This window comes from Helianthus annuus, chromosome 10 (genome assembly GCF_002127325.2).
Source record: "Helianthus annuus cultivar XRQ/B chromosome 10, HanXRQr2.0-SUNRISE, whole genome shotgun sequence".
NCBI lineage: Eukaryota > Viridiplantae > Streptophyta > Magnoliopsida > Asterales > Asteraceae > Helianthus > Helianthus annuus.
This window is the reverse complement of record NC_035442.2, coordinates 5227074-5248417: the sequence shown is the minus strand read 5'-3', so window position 1 is coordinate 5248417 and position 21344 is coordinate 5227074. Positions and strand designations below refer to the sequence as shown.

The 21344-nt window shown below is 37.2% G+C and overlaps 2 protein-coding genes, 1 long non-coding RNA gene and 4 other non-coding genes across 7 annotated transcripts; 1 reads left to right on the top strand and 6 right to left on the bottom strand.

Moving 5' to 3' along the window:
- Window positions 1–262: 262 nt before the first annotated feature.
- On the bottom strand, window positions 263–703 carry LOC118482581. The gene has a single exon (XM_035978109.1). It carries the CDS (start codon window positions 701–703, stop codon window positions 263–265), a length of 441 nt encoding a protein of 146 aa, XP_035834002.1.
- Window positions 704–5989: 5286 nt separating this feature from the next.
- LOC110880455 lies at window positions 5990–9226 on the top strand. Its single transcript, XM_022128978.1, has 2 exons — window positions 5990–6310; window positions 6452–9226. The coding sequence occupies exons 1-2, from the start codon at window positions 5990–5992 to the stop codon at window positions 9224–9226; spliced, it is 3096 nt and encodes a 1031-aa protein (XP_021984670.1).
- A 3835-nt stretch (window positions 9227–13061) lies between these two features.
- On the bottom strand, window positions 13062–15187 carry LOC110883865. Its single transcript, XR_002560753.2, has 2 exons — window positions 15086–15187; window positions 13062–14845 (listed from the first exon to the last, which is right to left on the bottom strand). It is a non-coding gene; the product is annotated as an uncharacterized LOC110883865 (long non-coding RNA).
- On the bottom strand, window positions 13730–13818 carry LOC118483624. Its single transcript, XR_004870911.1, has one exon. It is a non-coding gene; the product is annotated as a small nucleolar RNA R11/Z151 (small nucleolar RNA).
- LOC118483626 lies at window positions 14592–14704 on the bottom strand. Its single transcript, XR_004870913.1, has one exon. It is a non-coding gene; the product is annotated as a small nucleolar RNA Z152/R70/R12 (small nucleolar RNA).
- Window positions 14752–14840, bottom strand: LOC118483625. The gene has a single exon (XR_004870912.1). It is a non-coding gene; the product is annotated as a small nucleolar RNA R11/Z151 (small nucleolar RNA).
- On the bottom strand, window positions 14925–15027 carry LOC118483621. The gene has a single exon (XR_004870908.1). It is a non-coding gene; the product is annotated as a small nucleolar RNA Z157/R69/R10 (small nucleolar RNA).
- Window positions 15188–21344: the final 6157 nt, after the last annotated feature.

The following is a 21344-nucleotide window of genomic DNA, read 5'->3' as shown; positions in this document are numbered from 1 at the left end:
TGTCGACTCCTCCTTGTTCACGATAAAACCATAGGTGCTCTGTCGGACCGGCTCGAAGGTTATGGTGTGTGTGCCTAGCCCGTATCTTCGCTCGGATATCTTCTTTCTCAGCGTATGTTAGTATTGGGTTCGTCGGTTGGATACTTTCATCATAGCTTTCTCCACAAAACGCTCTACCCGAGTCCTCCAATATCATGTTATGCAAAATGATACACGTATACATGACGTTTCTCATTTTACTTTTTTCAAGTATCCTCGACGGCTAGACGATGATAGACCATCTTTTCTTTAACACACCGAAAGCACGCTCGATATCTTTTCTTGCTGACTCTGGTTTTTTCTTGAAATACAATCTTTTTTCGTCATCTGGACACGAAAGACTTTTTACCAACGTCGCCCACTCGGGATAAATACCGTCTGTGAGATAGTAGCCATACTTATACTGCACGCCGTTTGCATAGAGTGAAGTATCTGGTGCAACACCGTCTATGACATTGTCGAATAGATTCGAGGACATTAAAACTGCAATGTCATTGTTCGTACCAGCCATGCCAAAGTATGCATGCCAAATCCATAAATCTTGAGAAGCGACCGCTTGTAATATTAGGGTAGGACCATCGTGGTCACCACGATGATATTGCCCTTTCCAAGCGGTTGGACATGCCCCCCATTCCCAGTGCATGCAATCAAGACTACCCAACATTCCAGGAAACCCGTGTATGCGCTAATGGGCCTCGTATGGAAGTGGAACGTCGGCTGCGGTTGGCATCCTCAAATATCGTCTCTCGTACAGAGAGATTACACCTAATAAATTATTGCTAATTAAAAAATAATAACGACGTAAATAAAAATAATAAATACTAGTGTTGATAAAAATTACCTTCACAAAAATTTTCAAGAGACTCACGACACATTCTTGACGACATCCTTAAATACTCATCCCACGCATCACTCGCTGTGCCGTAGGCTAGTTGCCTAATTGCTGTTGTACACTTTTGTAGTCCAAAGAAACCAACTTTGCGACTTGCACTTACCCTTTGCGTGAAAAAAGGGGATTCACCCGCAAGATCATTGGAAATTTTAACGAATAGTCATCGGCTCATACGAAACGCATGCTTAAACTGAACATCATCGTACAAAGGAGTTTCACAAAAATAATCTTGCACTAGACGTTCATGAGCAGCTAACCGATTCCATTCAATAGGCGGTTGTCTGGTACGCGATGCAGAGGATTCGGCTTCTTCTAGCAAATAATTAATCGCCTCCTGCGTCATGGCGATAACCATATCATCAAGAACACCGTCGGATGAGGAGCTCGAAGAAGACATTTTTTTGTTGTGATTGATGTGTGTTTTAGTTGTGATTGGTGTGTTTTTTTGGTTGTGATTGGTGAGTTTTGTAGTTTAGGATAGGTTTATATATATAATAAAATAAAAAAAGCTTTTTTTTTAAATAATGGACCGTTGTCAAACGGTCATTTTGACCATTCATCCTCGATCAACACGATTAAAGCCCGTTACCATGGTGGCGAGAGTTCAATGGCGCCTGGGGTGTGGTGTTATAGCGCCGGGGGGGCGCTATAGATGGCCAGCTGGCAAGGGTGGCGCCCCCACACCCTCCAGTCTTATTATATGTATAGATTAGTATTACTATACTTATTATTTTGAGTGGATCAAACAAAGACTTCGAATTTATTTTTGGTGGATTAAAAGAAGAGTTCGAGTTTATTCTAGATGGATTACATAAAGAGTTCAAGTTTAATATAATAATTTAGCTTTTTTTGAGGCATTGTTTTATTGTAAGACTAAATTGCAATTTACCTCCTATAAGTTTGAGCTTAATTGCAGGTGTTGTCTTTTAATTAATAACATTATACTGGATATCCTTTATGTTCTTGGTTCTTATCAGGCATTGCTCTTCTACCCTAACTCGGTTAACTTTTTTGTTAACTCTTAGCACGTTCCACTCACATAATGGTAAATGGTCATTTTCACTTAATATCTAGAGTAAATTGCATTTTACGTCCTTTAAGTTTCAACCAAATTTCAGGCGTTAATTCATGCCCTTTTGCTGTAACCCAAATTTTAACGTTAAGTCAGGTTTTGCACGTTTCAAATTAGGGCATTATGATCATTTTGCGTGTTGATTTTACATAACTTAAAGTGTTTTGTTGGTGGGTAGGCGTGGATTGTTGAGATCAACCTCTATGATTTGGGGTTTCAAACGACGGTGACTCCGAGAGTTGATGGTTGATATCGAGAGAGAGAGAGATAGATAGATGATGGTGATTTTGCGAAAGAAAAAGAAGAATAGGGAGGCTTATTTTGTTGTTATGTGTGTGTATTATTTAGCAAAAATGACTGCATTCACTCCTATGAGTGGCACATGACCTAACTTAATGTTAAAATGTAAATGAGTTACAACAATGGACATCTTCTCTATAAAATCTGAAACATCAAGATCTGTAGATGAGTTACACCAATGGACAACTTCTGGAATTTGGTTGAAACTTAAAGGACGTCAAATGCAATTTACTCTAGATATTAAGTGAAAATAACCACTATAACCTCGCGTGAGTGCCACGTCTTAAAAGTTGACACCAAAAAAAATTGGGTTAGACCAAAAGGATATTGTCTAGTGAGAAACAATAACATAAAAGACATTCAGTGTAATTTCATTAGTTAAAGGATGTAAATTGCAATTTTAGTCTTAAGATAATTATGTGATTAAGATAGTTCTTATAGTATGGTTTTTATTTAAAAATTTAAACTAAATTTAGTGTATTACATATTAGCATATCTTCACTTGATTAACTATTATTTTAGATGAATTAAATGAAGACTTTGATTTTTTTTGTTAATTGAAGAATTCAAGTTTAATATAATTTGGGTTAATTTAGTTTTTCTTTTTGAGATTTTATGATCAATTTAAGATAATTTTATTTGAAATTTAACTTATGTCAGCTTGTGTTTGTTTCTATTTATGAACACTTGTTTGCATTAGCTTGCATTCACTTTTGTTAAGTACCTAAAGCTAATACAACAAACACGGCCACAGACATAAGATTTTGTTCGGTGAGTGTTTATAAACACATTATCTATATCTATCTATACAACCATCTATGGTTAGGCGGGTAACCCAAGTTTGACTATTTGATAGTAAAGTAGAACTCTCTATCTAAAAATCGCCGGGTAACCCAACGGACGGTTGCCGGCGGCTCGACGAAGTTGAGATCGACTGATTTAGCGTGCGAGGTTTTGTTGTTATTAGCATACCTGATGATAATCGGTAGCTACCTTTCATTCTAAATCGATTCATTGATTCTTCCATTCGCCTCTGGGACTTGGTTCTCATACCCGTGTTTAAATTTCTGTGATTATCATCGCTCGAGTCGAAATCTTGATAGCTTAGTAGGTCTGTTATTGATCACGGCTATATTTATAGTTAAGCTAGATTGATACGAATCCTATTAACATATTAAAGATTTGTGTCTGCGAGTGTGGTGATACTTTCATCAGAAATGGAGAGAGGACGAAGAGCATTCGACAACAATGGGTGGAGATATGATGACCAACGACCTTTCGTTGACCATGAAAGAAGATACGACGACAATATGCGACGGGAAGACAACATAAGAGAAGAGCCATGGAGAATTGCTAAATATAAAGGTAAAAGACTGATTCAGGAAGATATTCAACAGAAGAGACCTCAGATAAAAGAAACCACGTATTTCATCGGCAACCTACCAAATGATTGCTCAAGTTATCTTCTATGGGATATTTTTCAAGGTTTTGGGAATATGACTGATGCTTATATTGCAAAGAAGAAAGACAAGATTGGAAACACTTTTAGTTTTATAAGGTTTGCTAGAGTAAGAGATGTACATGCTCATGGGGAGAATCTGGGTTCAGTAAAAATCGATAAAGAGAGAGTCTCGGTTAATTTGGAAAAGTTTGAAAAAAGCTACAACTCCGGCAACAACAATTACATGAAATGGAAGAATGATGACAGAGTGAGATATGCTCAGAAGAAGCCAATGGAGACAAGAGCAAGACCACCACTACCTCATGACAAACCAAAACCACCACCACCACAGGTTGAACCGGTTAGGGCGAGATACATGGATGGGCATCAAAGAAATCCGTATCAAAACAATGCATGGTTTCCAAAACGATCAACAGAGCAGGCTCAGGTGAACGTAACAAAGGCATGTACGAAACCAAATCTCAATACGGGTATTCAAGATCTAAGAGTACCAGAAGAAAAGTTGGAGATCAAGCTAAAGGAGAGTGATATCTAAAAAAATGGAGGAGTAGATCAATTATTAGCGAAATCAAAAACCCTATGGATCTAATAGACATACAAACGTTGTTAAAACTTGACGGCATTTAGGGTTTCTCTACCAAATACTTGGGCGGATTACGGGTCTTACTCTTATTCAGTAATAGTACTAATAGTACTGATGCAGAGAATTTTGTTAAATCTAAAAAAGCACTATGGTCTACATGGTTCTCCTCAATGTATTGGTGGGAAGGGCAAAACATGTCTTATCAAAGGTTCGCATGGATTAGTATTAGAGGTATACCATTACAGTTCTGGGATTCAGATTTATTTAACCAGATCGGGGTAACTTGGTTGGTAAGGTGATAGTTCCCTCGAAGGCTTCCGAAGACGATGATGATCTTTCTGTCAATGTGGTGGGAGTTATATCAGAAAAAGTCGGTCGTATTAATAGTATGCTTACGTTAAGATGGGGAGGAGAGCCTCTCATGGTCTTGATATCAGAATCGGAAAACACTAGGAATGGAGGGGATGAAGTTTGCCGGAAACATGAAGGGTCACCGGAATGGGGGAATGGAACGACAAAAATGCCAAACATTGTGCATGTGCATGGTACAGCCTCTTCGGGAAACGATACGTCTCATGGGTATGATGGGGATCTTGGTAATACAAAGGAAATTATTAATGATGCCGTTGGAAATACGGCGGATGGAATAAACTCCAAGGTTGACCAAGGTAATAATGGAGATTTTAATAATTCTGATGATAATGACTCACCCACTATTGACAGCTCTGCAGATCCATATAACACTCCACCACCTCCACCTATACGTCAACATGGGCCCATTTTGGAGCCCAACTCAGGATTGGGCTTACACGAGCTGTTTAACAATGATGATTGTGTTGAGGATACTCCACCACTTAAGCCCAATGAAGACAACATTGTGAATCAAGTAGTCACATCGTCTGACCCATTTAACATTATGGATTTGATTAACCAGGAGGCCCAACAAAAGAATAAAAAGATTGACCTGAACAATGCCCCATGTTCCTCACATAACAGTGAAAGCGACGTTAGGTGTGATACTCAAGATCCTCAATCTCATCAGAAGATTGCTCCAAAGAAGAAAAAGCATAATTTTCCCTCATTAAAGATGAAGGATACGTTGTGCTGTGGCAGGAATTCTGATTTAGCGAAGAATAAGAGTAAATCATCGAATGGTAATGGAGAATCGTCAATGGTAGATGTCCCATCGGCTAGAGGCAATGTGGAAATTGATGGAAATACGGTCAACAGTAATCAACAAAGAATTTCACAAGAGGCATCTGCAACTATTCAGGTTGGGGAAAATGTTGGTTTTCGTGTAACCGGTTATGAAGAAAGGGTACAGAGGCAGATTAGTGAAGTACAGGTGACAAACAATTCTCAATGAATTTCTTAACATCAAACATCAGGGGGGTAGGTGACTCTTGCAAAGCAGAGCACATCAGGAATCTCAAAAAGAACAACAAACTTGGTTTTATCGCCATTCAAGAAACGCAGATGTCGAACTCATCAATTATACAAGTCAGGAACTTCTGGGATAATTCTCTTTTCGAGTTTGAATCAATTGATGCAACCGGCAGATCGGGGGGTTTACTTAGTATTTGGGACCCTAGTCTGTTTGCTAAAAAGGCAACCGTAAAGAATAGACATTTTTTAGCCACAATGGGGGAATTTCGCAATGGGGGAGGTGAGATTTCAATCGTAAACATATACGCACCTCATGATCAAAATCAGGAAAAACGGCTCTGGGATGACTTACTTGTTCTTACGGGTTCCTTCCCGGGTCCATGGATCTTCCTGGGAGATTTCAATTTTGTAAGAGAACCTAGTGAAAGGAAAAACTCAAGATTCAACAAAACTGAGGCAGAGGATTTCAATTATTTCATAAATGCAGCTGACCTTGTAGAATACGCGATGTTGGGTTGTGCATTTACGTATGTGACTGATGATGGAATAAAGCTTAGCAAGATCGATCGTATGTTGGTTTGCCACTCTTTCCTGTCTCTTTGGCCCTCAGCGAAGCTATGGGGACTACCGAGATATAAATCAGATCATAGACCACTACTTTTGTTATGTTCTGATGTATCTTTTGGCAAACCTCCATTCAGATTTTTCAACTCTTAGTTAAAAGAGGAGGGTTTAGAAGAAATTGTGAAAAAAACGTATGAGGGAGTAACAGGCTCGGATCCCCCAGACAAACTTCTAGCAGCAAAATTGAAAACCGTCAAAGCCGCTATAAAACCATGGTGTGCTAAATTAAAAAATAGGGACCGGAAAAGGTTAAGTGAACTTCAAAAAAAGGTGGAAGAGATGGATCTAAAAGCCGAATCGGATGTTTTGACCGAACAGTCGTCACTGAAAATAATAAATGAATTGGATGATAGCAGGATGGAGGATCTAAAACAAAGGGCAAAGCTCAAAAAGAATATTAAAATGTATTATGAATCGATCTTTACAGATCAAGAATCCAATAGACCAGAATTCATCAATAACGGCTTCAAAGTACTATCTTTGGCACAGTCCGCGATGCTAGTGAGGAGATTCTCAAAGGAGGAAATCAAAGAGGCAGTTTGGAATTGTGGTGGAGACAAAACTCCAGGCCCAGACGACTTTACGTTCAAATTCATCAAAGAGTTTTGGTATCTATTTGAAAAGGATTTTGGTTTAGCTCTCGATTACTTCTATGTACATGGTAAGTTGAATCGAGGTTGTAATTCGAGCTTCATATCTCTTATTCCTAAAACAAACAATCCTCAAGTTATCAGCAACTTTAGGCCAATTAATTTGATTGGTTGTATCTCAAAAGTAGTTACAAAAATTTTGGCGAGCAGACTCAAGAAAGTCATGGATTTTTTGGTTAGTGACGTGCAAACAACATATATAGAAGGACGAAGCATTCTTGAAGGCCCATTAATTATTAACGAAATCATTTCTAGGGAAAAGAGCAGTAAGAGAAAGATTATGCTTTTTAAAGTAGACTTTGAAAAGGCGTTTGATTCGATAAGTTGGGTTTTCTTAGACTCGGTTGTATCTCAGATGGGATTTCCGGCACTTTGGAGGAAATGGGTTATGGGATTGTTAAAGACGGCCAGAACTTCGATTTTAGTAAATGGTTCACCAACGTTGGAATTTGATGTTCAAAGAGGGGTCAGACAAGGTGATCCGTTATCGCCACTTTTATTCATCTTGGCTATGGAAGCACTACATATAGCTACTGAAAGTGCGGTTAATGTGGGCATTTTCAAAGGCGTTAAAACACCTGGAGAGGGTCCATCTATTTCACACCTCCTGTATGCAGACGATGCACTATTTGTTGGCGAATGGTCGGAAGAAAATTTTCACAATCTTGCCAGACTTCTTAGATGTTTTCATCTGTCCTCAGGGCTAAAGGTAAACTTCTCAAAAAGTAAAGTATTTGGAGTTGGGGTCGGTAACAATGATGTCTCGGAAATGGCTTCGATACTTGGGAATGAAAAAGGTTCGCTACCTTTTTCCTACTTAGGTCTACCGGTAGGCTCCAACATGGGTCTTGTGAAAAACTGGAAACCTGTCATTGATCGTTTTGAAAAAAAACTCTCACTATGGAAGGCACGGACGCTATCTTTTGGAGGTAGGATGACACTTGTGAAAGCAGTTCTAGGTAACCTTCCAACTTATTATTTCTCGTTATTTAGTGCACCAATGCATGCGATTAACTATCTAGAAAAAATAAGGCGTAAATTTCTTTGGGGGGGGTGCATGGATAAAAACAAGATGAGTTGGGTACCGTGGTTTAAAGTGGTGGCTTCGAAGGGACAGGGGGGTTTGGGTATTGGCAATTTGGCTTCGATGAACAAAGCTATGATGGTAAAATGGATCGTAAAATTCAGAAATGAAACATTACATCTCTGGACGAAAGTGATTATGGCTATACATGGGAAAATACGCAATTACAATGTTATTCCTATGAAGAATTCAATAACAGGGGTATGGAAAAATATTGTACAACTGGGAAAGGGATCAAATTTTAAGCTATCTGATGTTGAAAAAAGGTTGGAGGTGAAAATCGGTTGTGGAGATAAAACGCTTTTTTGGTTAGATAAGTGGGCAGGCGATTTCTCATTACAAGATCGGTTCCCAAGTCTTTTTGCTCTGCAAACTAATAAACACAACTTGGTTCAACACATGTATAGTATCAAGAACGGAGTTATCTCCTGGAAATGGGGTGGCGACACTTCGGTTATTCAATCGGAAGCCGAAGACACATGGGAACAATGCAAATCACTGTTACAAAATGTAGAATTTAATAAGAAAACGGATAGATGGCTGTGGAAACAGGAAGAAAACAAAGAAGAATTCAGCGTGGGAAATCTGCGATCAGAATTGGATGGGATTAATCCGGTTCCGGAAACTCAAGTTCTTATGTGGCTGGGCTGGATACCAAAGAAGATTAATTGTTTTCTATGGAGAGCGGTGCAAGATAGAATCCTGACGAGAGAAGCATTGGCGATTAGGAATATACAAATTCCCTCGGTTTTATGTGCGCTATGCAATCGATGTAACGAATCGGTCGACCATTTACTGATTTCATGTCAATATGCTCAATTGGTTTGGACGACGATTTCGTTATGGGTCAAAATTCCTTTTCCAAGATATTTGCTTAGCGTGGTTGGTTTGATGGAACACATTCAATCACATAGTGCGTTACAAGAAAAAAAGAAGGCGGCATATATGATTATTGCGGCAACATGTTGGACACTTTGGCGTATCAGAAACAATGTAATCTTCAACTGCAGGTCAACGAACATTTCAAGGGCTATTGGTGACATTAAAGCAATTTCATTTTTATGGGTAAAAGAAAGAGCTGGTAGAAGGGATCTAGAATGGGGAGCATGGGGAGATTTTAGTTGTTTCAAGTGATTTTTTTTTTTTTTTTTTTACTCTGTACATTGAATTGTTGGTGTGTTGTACCTGGGCAATTACCTTAGCAAGATGCTAAGGTTTTTTGTCAGTTTGTTTTGTTTTAATAAGATAGCCTTTCTTCAAAAAAAAATCTATATCTATATCTATCTATACTATTTAATAAATGAGAATAGCTTTACTGCCACGTGTCCATCTTTTCTTTTCTGATTAAGAAATTGGAGGGAACACATTTTAAGGTATCAAGATTTTTATTTAGAAATATTATCTCTGAATAACTATAATAAATAAATTGAATAATGTTTGATTTTAGGAAAAATTATAAGTTTTGTCTTTTATCTTTATACCACTTTTCAGGCGGTGTCCTTTTTAATGAATGTTGACAGACGGTGTCCTTTACTAGGTATTTTGTTGCAAGTTTAGTCCTTTACACCAAACCTAGTTAAAAAACACTGTTAATTGTTGACAAGCGGTGTCCTTTACTAGGTATTTTGTTGCAAGTTTAGTCCTTTAACTAGGTATTTTATTGCAAGTCTAGTCCTTTACACCCAACAGTTAACATGGTTTTTTAACTGAGTTGGGTGTAAAGGACTAAACTTGCAACAAAATACCTAGTAAAGGACATCGCCTGTTAAAATTCATTAAAAAGAATACCGCCTTATAAAGATAAATGACAAAACTTGTAATTTTTCTTGATTTTACTAGCTATGGAGTGCGAAATCCCAAGATTTTCGGTAACTTCTTGTAGTAGATATCAAAAAAAGAGGATGGACGGTTTGGTTACCCATTCATTCTTATTCATTTTCAATTCTTTTATTTTCAAGAATCACAATTTCCTTTTCTCCTTGTTATCTCAAAATCTTTCATTTGCAAATTTAAAATAAAAGTAAATATATTTAATTATTTTTAACACTTATTATTTAACTTTTTTAAATCATATTTGCCGATGCCCTTCTGTTGCGTTGACTTGACAGACTCGTGACCTCCAATGTGGAGGTCATAAGTTTGAGTCTTACGTGGAGCAAAATTGTTTCGGGTTGAGCCAGAGAAGGTTTTATTGTAGTAGGGTTTTTAGTGGTGAGTTTTCTCTGGAATGGTGGTGGGATGGGTTACAAGCGTGGTCTGTGTTCACTGGCATGGATGACCTTTTGTCATTGTGTTTATCTGAATGAATCAGGTTTCGTTATTCGTTAAAAAAATCACTTTAGAATGTTGAATATTGTTTACTTATTATATGTTATACTAAGTAATTTTGTTAAACATAAACATTGTTATTTGTTAACAAATAAAAATCACTTTAGAATTTATTGACTTCTTTTCCTTATTTCAACTTATTAACATTAACACTCTATTATTTAGAAAAATTTATTCTTCTCACATATTTACTATTCAGTTTTTAATTGTTTTTATTGGTTATCATTCTCTTATATCGTTAGCTAATTGGTCCATGTTGTCTCCCACTTCTAACTCTTCTTTTTTAATTCTTTCTTTTTTATTTCTATCTTTTTTTTAGTGAAGCAAGAACTAACTCCAAAGAAAAAAATTATGCTATTTTTATAAGTTGATTATGAATTTGTGATCACACTTTCAAATGTGTTTGATACATCAAACAAAACAAAAAAAATAACAGTTAAATAAGGTTCAACATTTTATATCTTTTTTTTTTTGGTTTAAAAGCCCTGTCATAACGCATGTGCTCTATCGAGTTAGTTATTGTTTTCTATATTTTACGTTCCAGTCTTTTTTTTTTTGTAAATTAATGTGTCGCAACACGTGTGTATGGATTAACATTTTATGTTACTTTGTGTTCTGTATAACGGTCTGCCTCATTGCGCGGGTCTCAAAACTAGTTTTCTTAACAAACGAACAAGACCTTGTTCATATTAGTTCCGTTCGTTTACAGCTATCCAAAATGAAAATGAAGCAATTTTGTAGAGTTCACAAAAACTTTGTGGCCTTTAGTTTACAAAAAAGTTTAAGACGAAGGGTCTGTTTGGTATGGGGTAATGGAATGGACGAGTTAATGGATTGGACGAGGTAATGAAATGGATAAGGTAATGGAATTGATCATTATCATTCCATGTCTTGTTTGGTTACCATGTGAGAATGGAATGAGCCATTACTCTTTGTTGTTTGGTATGCGAGAAAAGACGAAGAAATAAAATCGGATGCCGCTGGTCAGTGATGGGGGCGATGATAGGTGGCAGTTGTAGCAGCGGTGGCGGTGGTGGTGGGTGGAGACGGCGGCGGGTGGTGACAGCGGCAGGTGGTGACAGCGGTTGTGGTGGGTGGAGACGGCGACGGGTGGTGAGAGCGGTGGTGGTGGTGGGTGATGGCGGAGGTAGGTGACGGCGGTGGTGATGGTGGTGGCAGTGGTCAGAGGTGGTAACGGCGGCGACGGTGGTCGCAGGTGGTAGCGGCGGTGGGTGGTGGCGGTTGATAGCAGTGGTGGAGGTGGGTGGTGACGGCGGCGATGATCAAAGGTGGGTGGTGGCCGCGACGATGGTGGGTGGCGGCGGTGGCGGGTGGCGACGGTGGATGATGGTGGTGGTGGGTGGTGGCAACGTTGGTGGATTTTGGTGTTGTTAACGAAGGGTGAAGAGGGAATGAAATGGAAAAAAATAGGGGGGGGGAGGGATGGAATGATTTTGAGGGAATGGAATGCATTTTGGAATGACTAACCAAACACTCTTTTCTACCTAAGTTGTGGGATACCGCTAATTGGTGACCAAAACAGATTTTTTTGAAAGGTGTGAATATTTGCAAATGTCGGGAGGTCTAGCATACCAGGTCCCCGCTAGAGAGCTCACTCGCACAATAGATCCTAAATTTAAACCCCTCAATGAGAAACTCATATCACCCAGACTCAAACTTGAAACCTTGAGGGAAAAACTCACCCGGGCCCACGATAAGTGTAATTGCTCAGTGATCAAAACAGATGACTCTTGCAAAGTTGCAGGTAGAAATACCACCTAATACCGGAACATTATACCGACCCGCTCCAGGCATTATATGGAATTTCTCCTTCAATTTAATACCAAGATAAAAAATTGATGCTCTCGCTCAACAGTTTCAGAAGCGCAAAGCTTGAAATGGACCAATGCTGGTTATGTTATGTTCTCATTATTTTGCTTCTTGTTATTAAAGAGATTGGCTTTGTTGCTTACACAAGGGACGATTGGGTTGGTGAAGGTATAGGTAACATGAGTTCAAATCGAATGGTATATTATTATTATCATTAATGCTGTTAAAAAAAATATAAAGCTAAAATGAAACATGCATTACAAGTTTTCTATGGCTGCAGTTCTGCACTAGCTTTATCTTGTTTCCTTAGGGCTACTTGGTACGAAAGGAGGGTAGTTATTAGGGTGTAAGGGGTGCTCACCTAATAGGTGAGTCCCCTCTCTTACGCCAAACCAATCCTCGTGTGCCACGTCAACTCCCCTCTTAAACTCCCTTAACACCCCAATTTGATGGCGCCACTCCCCTCTTAACTACCCTTGTTTTTTTATTCAAAAAAAAAAACAAAAAGGTTTGATTGGTTGGAAAAATGGGCCCCACCATTTCTCTCCCTCCCCGCTTGCGGTGAACAGCCACCAAAAATGGTCCCCGATTTCCCTCCCCGAATGGTTGGCAGCACCCCCCTATGCGGCAACCGAAGTCACCGAAGGGGTCCCCGAAGGGTGCCCCGATCACCCTTAGAGGATGCTCCTCTACCTCAACAACTCGTCACTGTCCTTAAAGGATGCCCCTTCAAGGATGGAACCAATAAAATGGTTGATCGTCCTACCCCACTTATTTAATTTATTTATTGTTTTAGTTTTTGGCAATTGACTCCACTTATTTATTCAATTTCATAACTATTCATTTAAAATATTAAACAAAAGTTAACAGTATTAAAAAAATAGAGAGAACCAACTAATTTCAGTCTCTCTTTACAAACACCACCACCTCCACAAAACCACCACAGCACAACCACCTTCATCCAACCTCCACCATCTTCCATCTCCAACCGCCGTTGCCTACACTATCAAAACCAAACTAATTATTTTCCCTACCAAAAATCACCAACCACCACCAAAAATGGCAGATGGTTCACCATCACTGATGCCATCTGGTTCACCATTTCCATCACTTTCTCCGGCAACTGTGACAGAGAAGATTTTGATTTGGAAACCAACAGAGATCTTTACTTCACTCGATCTTCAATCTCAACAGAATCAGACCCAGAACCCCAAATTCAATTTTACCCACCGGTTATTCGGAGCTTTCAGATGGTGGATTTGGAACGAGCAATATTTTGTCTTCACATGGCAAGTCTTCAACGTCTTGTGGATGCTGTTCTTGACACCGGCACTCCAAGGGAATTGGGAGGATATGGCGGCGCCACCCCATGACGGCCAGGGGACACTCCACACCGAGTGGCCTAATAAATAACTACTTATCTTCTATTTTACCTCATTATTGCTATAACATCCCATTTAATAAAATAAAGAGATTGAAGAGCTTCAGTGTGTGTAACAATCAGATCATTGATTAAAAGTAATCTCACTGAAATCCGCTAAGATAATTGTATGTCTCATCATTAGCTCTTAACCAAAATTTATAAAAAGAATAAACTCTGAGTATTAAAAAATCAGTGGAAAACTTATGAATAAGATGAAAGGTATAGTGCTCAGACAGCCAAGGGTTTGTCGTCAAAATAAAATGGGAAGAAGAGCCCAATATCAGAAACTCTACTGCACTAACTAACAATTTACATGTCTTCAAATTAAATAATACATTATTACCATGGTTGTAAAGCAAGATCTCTAAGACCAATTACTTCCTTAGTAGCTGCAGAGACAAATTTCATCAACTGAGCCGAATTTGACTTTAAATTAATTGACTTATATTTATATTTGCAAAAACTAATTTCTCTCCCTGTCTAAGCCAAGTTCTCTCAGCTCCCTAGTCAAACAACTAGAGAGCGCCCAACAACTTTGCACCCATGAATATTTTTTTTGAACAGCAAATTTGAATTACTAACGGACCACTCAAGTATCATCGTACCACCAGCAGCAGAACTGCCAATATCACAACTGCATTATCTTTTTTTACCAAAGCTTCTTGAAAAAAACTTTTAACTCAGGTTTCTAATTGAAAAATGGTAAACAATAATAATAACTTAAAAACATACTTATCATCATCCTTATGAGATGTGCTTTCTCCTTCTCTACTCTACTACTTTCAGCACCCTTAAATTGTTTGATGACCATATATTCATTTTGCTTTGTAACAGTTTCACTATTACTCGAAATCATTAAGCAGCAAATTGAGTCCGAAAACTGTATTTTTGAATAAAAGTTGGAATGAAAATAAAAAAAAAGCTCAGTGGAAGGAGAAGTCGTTTAAAATGGGGATCACGGCAAAACGGTTTTAATCGTCTTGTCCACTTCCCTAAACACATCCTCATGTGTTTTACCTCATCACTGCTATTATTATTATTATTTACATCCCATTTAATTTAAAAAAAAAATTATTAAGAGCTTCAGTGTGTGTAACAATCAGATCATTGATTCAAAGAAATCTCACCGAAATCCGCTAAGATAATTGTATTTCTCATCATTAGCTCTTAACCTAATTTACAAACAATCAAAATTTGAGTGAAAATATTTTACAAAATTAAGAAAACTTGGAGAAAAAATAAAGATTGATAATTGGTGCTCAGACAGCCAAGGGTTTGTCGTCAAAAGAAATGGGAAGAAGAGCCCAACATCAGAAACTCTAGTCCACAATATATGCTTCATCACCGCACAAATTAACAATTTCAAAAACGATTTGAATACAGAAATTAAAAAAATGAAGTTACCAACTTACCAGTGATGGTAACGTGTCCAGCCATTAGAGAAGAACGACGAATGATGGAAGAAGAGAAGATCACTATGCGTATTTATGGCGTTTGAGTGTGCCTGATTAGGGTTTTAGGTGAACGTTATGGGCTTGTGTAATCTGGGCTTTTAAGGATACACATTCAGGCCTTTGTTTAGTCTAATCTTAAAGTTCTACACTAGGCTTTAAGGATACACATTTAGGCCATTTTAAAATTCTAAAGGTGTAAGGGGTGCATGTCTAATGAGATTAGCAAAATTTCTCCCCACCCAATTTTATTGTGTCATGTCATTTTCCCTCTTATTCTTTTCTCTTGCCCAAAAAACACAAGGGGTGCATGCCTAAAATGAGATTAGGCAAACTAATTAAAAAAAACACGTGATTGGTTGAGAAGTAGTGGGCCCCACATTTATTCCCTCTCCTCATCTTTGCCGCATGCGGCATAGTTTCCTCGAAAATCCTCCACCCGATCGGCAAGTTGATGTTGGCGGTGGACATGTCGTGCGGCAAGGGGGTTGCCGAAGGGGGTTGCCTAACCCACCCCGCACACCCTAAGGCAGGGGTTTTTCGGGTGGTAGAGGTGCACAAATCGGATTCTTTTTCTAATACATGGAGTATGGATCCGGTTTCAAGTATGATTGTGTATTGAAAAATGAAATATTGAGAGAAACCGGGTAGAGTTCTGGTACGTGTATTGAGGAGGAAAGCCATACCTTGTGTACGGTAGGGTATGATCGGCTTCATGTATACCCGGTTTTAACAAAATAAGTTTTTATTTATTTATTTTACATACAAAATAAATTTGGTTTGTAATTTGTAAAAGTAATTAAAATAAATTACAATAACAAACATTCACTCAAGTACAAATTATTTGCTTTATAATATGCATTGTTTGAAAACTTAAATACAACCGTAGTAAAGTAAACACCTAGCAACCCATTAGTAGAATTTGAGTTTTATTCCAATTGTACCACCGTATAACACATGCAATCGGTATTAATATACCAAACCTACTGTTATGGAGACCATCTGCTACTGTTATGCAGTGAGGTGAATCTGGTGAGAATAAGAGTAGACAACGTGGTGAAAGATTTGAAGTTCGAAGGTTGAGATCGCATATTGAAGCCAACTACTCTAAGGCTTTGGTTTCAAGTTTTATTCATTTTTTTTTTGTTTTGAACATGATGTTTATTGCTTTTGAACTTTGTTTTGATTATACAAACATGTTTAGAGGCTAAACTTTTGTAGTCGCCTAGGTTTGATGAACTAATCATGTGTTTTTTACTTGTCCAGTTTTACTTTTATCCAAGTTTATGTTTAAAATTTAAAATATTTTTGATTGTTGCTGATTATAATTATGTGTACTGTTGTTTGCTAATATTATTTGATTGGTTTCATTACTGGTGTGTCTATAAAGAAGAAATTCACCATAGACATGTTAAAATCATTAGTTTATTCGTTAATCCGACCAATTATCATTTTAACCCTATTATTAGAGATAATATAGGTAATTTGTAGGTCCCTTTAGTCCTATGGATTTTAAGAGAATTGTCTATCTAATCTAGAGTGCGGAATCCTCTAAATCAGATTGTTACAGAAATAAGCAGAAACGTAAATCACCAACAAACCGATCTTTATTGATTATCTATCAAACGATTACAATCAATCAAAATCTCTAACCACACAAATTCGTCCGAGCTTTTGCTCTCATGAAATCTCTCTCTAGTCTCTAGTGAATATGGTGATTAACCTAAACCCTAATTGCAAGGACTTGTTTATATAACACAAGTTTGCAACATGGGCTAGGGTTTACACCACATGGGCTTCGAATTGGGTAAGGCCCAATTCGGCCCCCATACCTCAATATGGGTTTGGTTTGGCCTAATCAATACTAATTAACTAATACAAAGCTAAACCCGCTAACCATTTATCGTTTCTCTAATTACAAGATATCCAAAGACCCATATCTAAAAGTTTTTGTCATAAACATGCACCAACAGACCACTATAAGAAAACTGGGTTTTTAGTACGCACAAAAGCATCCTAAAATTCCAGCTTTATAGGACCTTTCATTTAATAGGAATAACGGTAAAAGCGTTTCATGTAAAGGGGTCATAATAAGTCCCGGAACTAAAAAAGCGTCCTAGCATCTCAAATAAGATTATGAAACCAATTTTATGGTCGCGTAATATGTCTTTGAACAACCAAAATAGTGTCCTAATAAAAACATATTAGGACACTTTTACGATGTTCTAACATGTGCTTACATACTTTTAATCTTTTGATACACTTACAAGCGTCCTTAGAAATTAATTGATAGGACCCTTATGATGTAACATTATAGCTAATTTAGTACCAAGAAAAGAGTCCTAATATATCAAATAAGATTATGAAACCAATTTTATGGTCACATAATATGCCTATAGACAACTCAAATAGGGTCCTAAAAAGAACATATTAGGATACTTTTACAATGTTCTAATATGTGATTACCTAATTTTAATCTTTTGATACACATACAAACATCCTTAAAAATTAATTTATAGGACACTTATGATGTAACGTTATAGCTACTTTAAAAGAACATATTAGGATACTTTTACAATGTTCTAATATGTGATTACCTACTTTTAATCTTTTGATACACATACAAGCGTCCTTAAAAATTAATTTATAGGACCCTTATGATGTAACGTTATAGTTACTTTAATATCAAGAAAATGGTCCTAATATCCCAAATAAGATTATAAAACCAATTTTATAAACAGACCATCAACATATAACATCCTAATAGTTATTGTATAATCAACTAATGAAAGAAATAAAACTTCATTATATTTCAAATAAGCATGTTCATAACAAAAACACTAACCATAAATAAGTTATAATATTATCTAACATAAAGTCTTGACATTTAACAAAGAAATTAAAAGCAATTAAAGAAATAAGAAGCATAAAATTTTGAGTCATCATGCATCCTCAATCCTCATGGACTACCTACAAATAAACCATCCATGTATAAGCATTAAGTTCCATGATACTAAAATTATTTGTATCACAAGATTAACAAATACATACCCATATGAATGAATAGGGCCATGCAATGGATGCACCAATACAATCTTGAATTGTAGAAAATAAACCATATGGTCTTAACAAGTTTTCATCTTTTTTATTGGTACTTGAACGTTTACCTCACACCATTCTGGTCCAATCTCTGTACCACCAACTAGATCATTTGGGTCCAAGCTCTGGACCCTTCCTCTTGCTAGAGTCTCGGTAGAGTTTAGAATGCTTTTGAGGAAAACTTCATCTCCGACCTAGATTTTAGTTTTCAACAAATGTTTATTAAACTCTAGTCATAATAGTGCAAAAAAATCATTTTACAAAAAAAAAAAAAAATTAATAACGTTTTACACTAGCAGGCTAACATTTTTATAGAAAAACTAAAGAAAATTAGTTTTTAATAATCTCACGTTTACAATCTTGTACACAATAATCTCACCTTTACTCTTGGTACATAATAATCCCATGTTTTTAAAATATTTTCCCAATGGTCCTAGTTAACTTAAAACTAACCATTGTTAGTTGAAACTAATGGATGGATCATGATCCAACTAATGATCCGATCCACTAATGATCCAACTTAAATGGATCATTATCCGATCCATTTGAATCATTATCCGATCCATGGTCCAACAAAAAAATTGTAAAATTGAAAGAAAAAAAATCTAAAAAATAAAAAAATTTCTAAAAAATTCTAAAAGTTCTAAAAAAATCCAATAAAACTCTTAAAAATAAAAAAAAAATCTGAAAAATAATAAAAGGTCGATACCGAACCGATATATTCGGTACCGGTACCAATTTTCCTTGTATTCTGGTACAGGTACCAAGCCCGGTACCGATACCAATTTTCCCAGTATTTCAGTACCGGTACCGGTTCGGTACCGAACGGATATTGTGCTCATCCCTACTCCAAATTGTCAATCCCATGTTTTGCCTATTCAACATAAATGATCTAATACAATGTCAACTACTTTGAAACGATTTAAACAATAACAATTAGTATTCCATTTGATGAAACATACCCTATTGCATCATCTATATACATGCGTAACATTCACAATAACAATTAGTATTCCATTTGATGAAACATACCCTATTGCATCATCTAATCTAAGTTATTTGTATCATTGTTCTATGCAAACAACATCTACATATGCCGCCATTGTCTTTATTAAATTGTGAAGACCAGTGTGTTTTCAACACTCACTCAAACATTTAGGCATTCATTCAACATACTATAGAAAACCTATATTTTGTTGTTCAATAGCCATTTATAGAAAAATATATACCTGATATCCACTACTACTTCAATGGTTGACTTATATTTCTGAGGTCATAATAACGAATGCAGAACCCACCTGCAAGGTGCCAATAAGCGAATGAATGTATACAGACAGATAAGCTTTTAAATGTGTAAAAACTTACTGCAACGTGATAACTAGATCCAGGATTATACTTGCCCGAACAAATATTTGCTTTCATGTCAATATTAACAACACTTGTCTCTTGCTTGGTACACCAAATCTTTACCTGTTGGATATTATGCAATGCATTAAGAAACCAAAAGAAAAATGAGTACACATCCCCACCAAAAGCAAAGTACCTTGCAATCATCATTACCAGATACTAGCATTGTAGGTTCAGTACGTGAGAAATCAACACTCCATGCTCGTTTCTCATGTTCCTCATACTCCATAACATTAATCAGTCTAGTAGCATAGTCTTTGCGAAGACGATATCTAGTGAATATGCAGTGGCGGATCAGATTTATGGAATCAAAGCAAAGTAAAACAATTTCTACTCTGGATTTTTTATTTTTTTTTTGTTTTTCAACTCCTTGATTTGTAGATACAAAACTCACAAAATAGTCAATATTATCAAAATCAAGCCAAAAAGGTTAAATCTTGACTTACTTCTTTTGGAAACCTTCAAGCTCAACTACGAAGCATCTTTAACTTCAAGATTGAAAAACGCCACAGGTCAATTTTGCATCTTCATTTTCCTGGGTATGGGATATATTATATAGGGTAAATTACTTTTTGAGTCCCTGTGTTATAGTGGTTTTAACCACTTGAGTCCAAGATCAAAAAGTTTAACGCCTTAAGTCCCTATAGTCACTTTTCTTAACCATTTGAGTCCAAACTTCTAACACTGTTAGAATTTTTTGGTTAAGTATTCTTAAATGACCAAAATACCCTTATAGTTAAAAAAATAAAAAAATAAACCAAACCTCTCATCTTCACCCTTCATCTCTTCATCTTCCCCTGCATCCCCACCACACCACCACACCACCTCCGTCACCACCACAGCCACAACCACCTCCGTCACCAACCACCACCACAACCACAAACCTCCAGCACAGTCACCATCGTCACCGTCGCACCAAAAACCAGACGAAAAATAAACCAAAAATCTTAACAATCTCTTAATCCCAAAAAACCCATCTTCAAATCCATTCAACTATCTTGAAAATTCACACCAAAAAAATCAAGATTTTATAAAATTTCCATTATTGTTGATCAAGTTTATCAATTTCGTTTTCCAGTCAATGCATCAGAAGAAACCCGGTTTTCAGATCGGAGAAAATCGAAGCTTTTCCGATTCAAAATCCCCAAATTCCAGCATCAACAACACCCACAACGGCTACCTCCTCACATTCTTCAACAACACCATCGAAACCCAAGTCACTGACACACCATCCTACGTGAACACATGGATCTCCATAATCCAGCACACCATCGCCACCATCTCCACTCCTTCATCATGGGCCTCGACGTCGAATGGCGTCCCAACCAAACCCCGTCGCCACCCTCCAACTATGCGTCAAAAACCACTGGAGCGTTTGTGAAGGGGGTTACGATGAGTGGTTGGGACAATAAGTGTCTTCAGTGGCGGAGCTTGACCAAAAGTTTCGAGGGGGCGTAAATTGATGGGACCCAATTTTTTCCTATCGTTATGTTTCGGGTCGGGTCGGCAATCGATTCGGGTCAGGTCAAATAATAATAGTTCCAAATAAAACTAGAAAATTTCATTCATTCTAAGGACCAATTCTTACACATAAAAAACTTGCGATTAAGTTTATTGTGTGGTGGGCAATTGTCACGGCCCCCGACCCGGTTTGACCCGTTTCAGGAGCCGCGGGACAGAAATCCTGCGGTATTAAATATTAGGCGACAGCGGA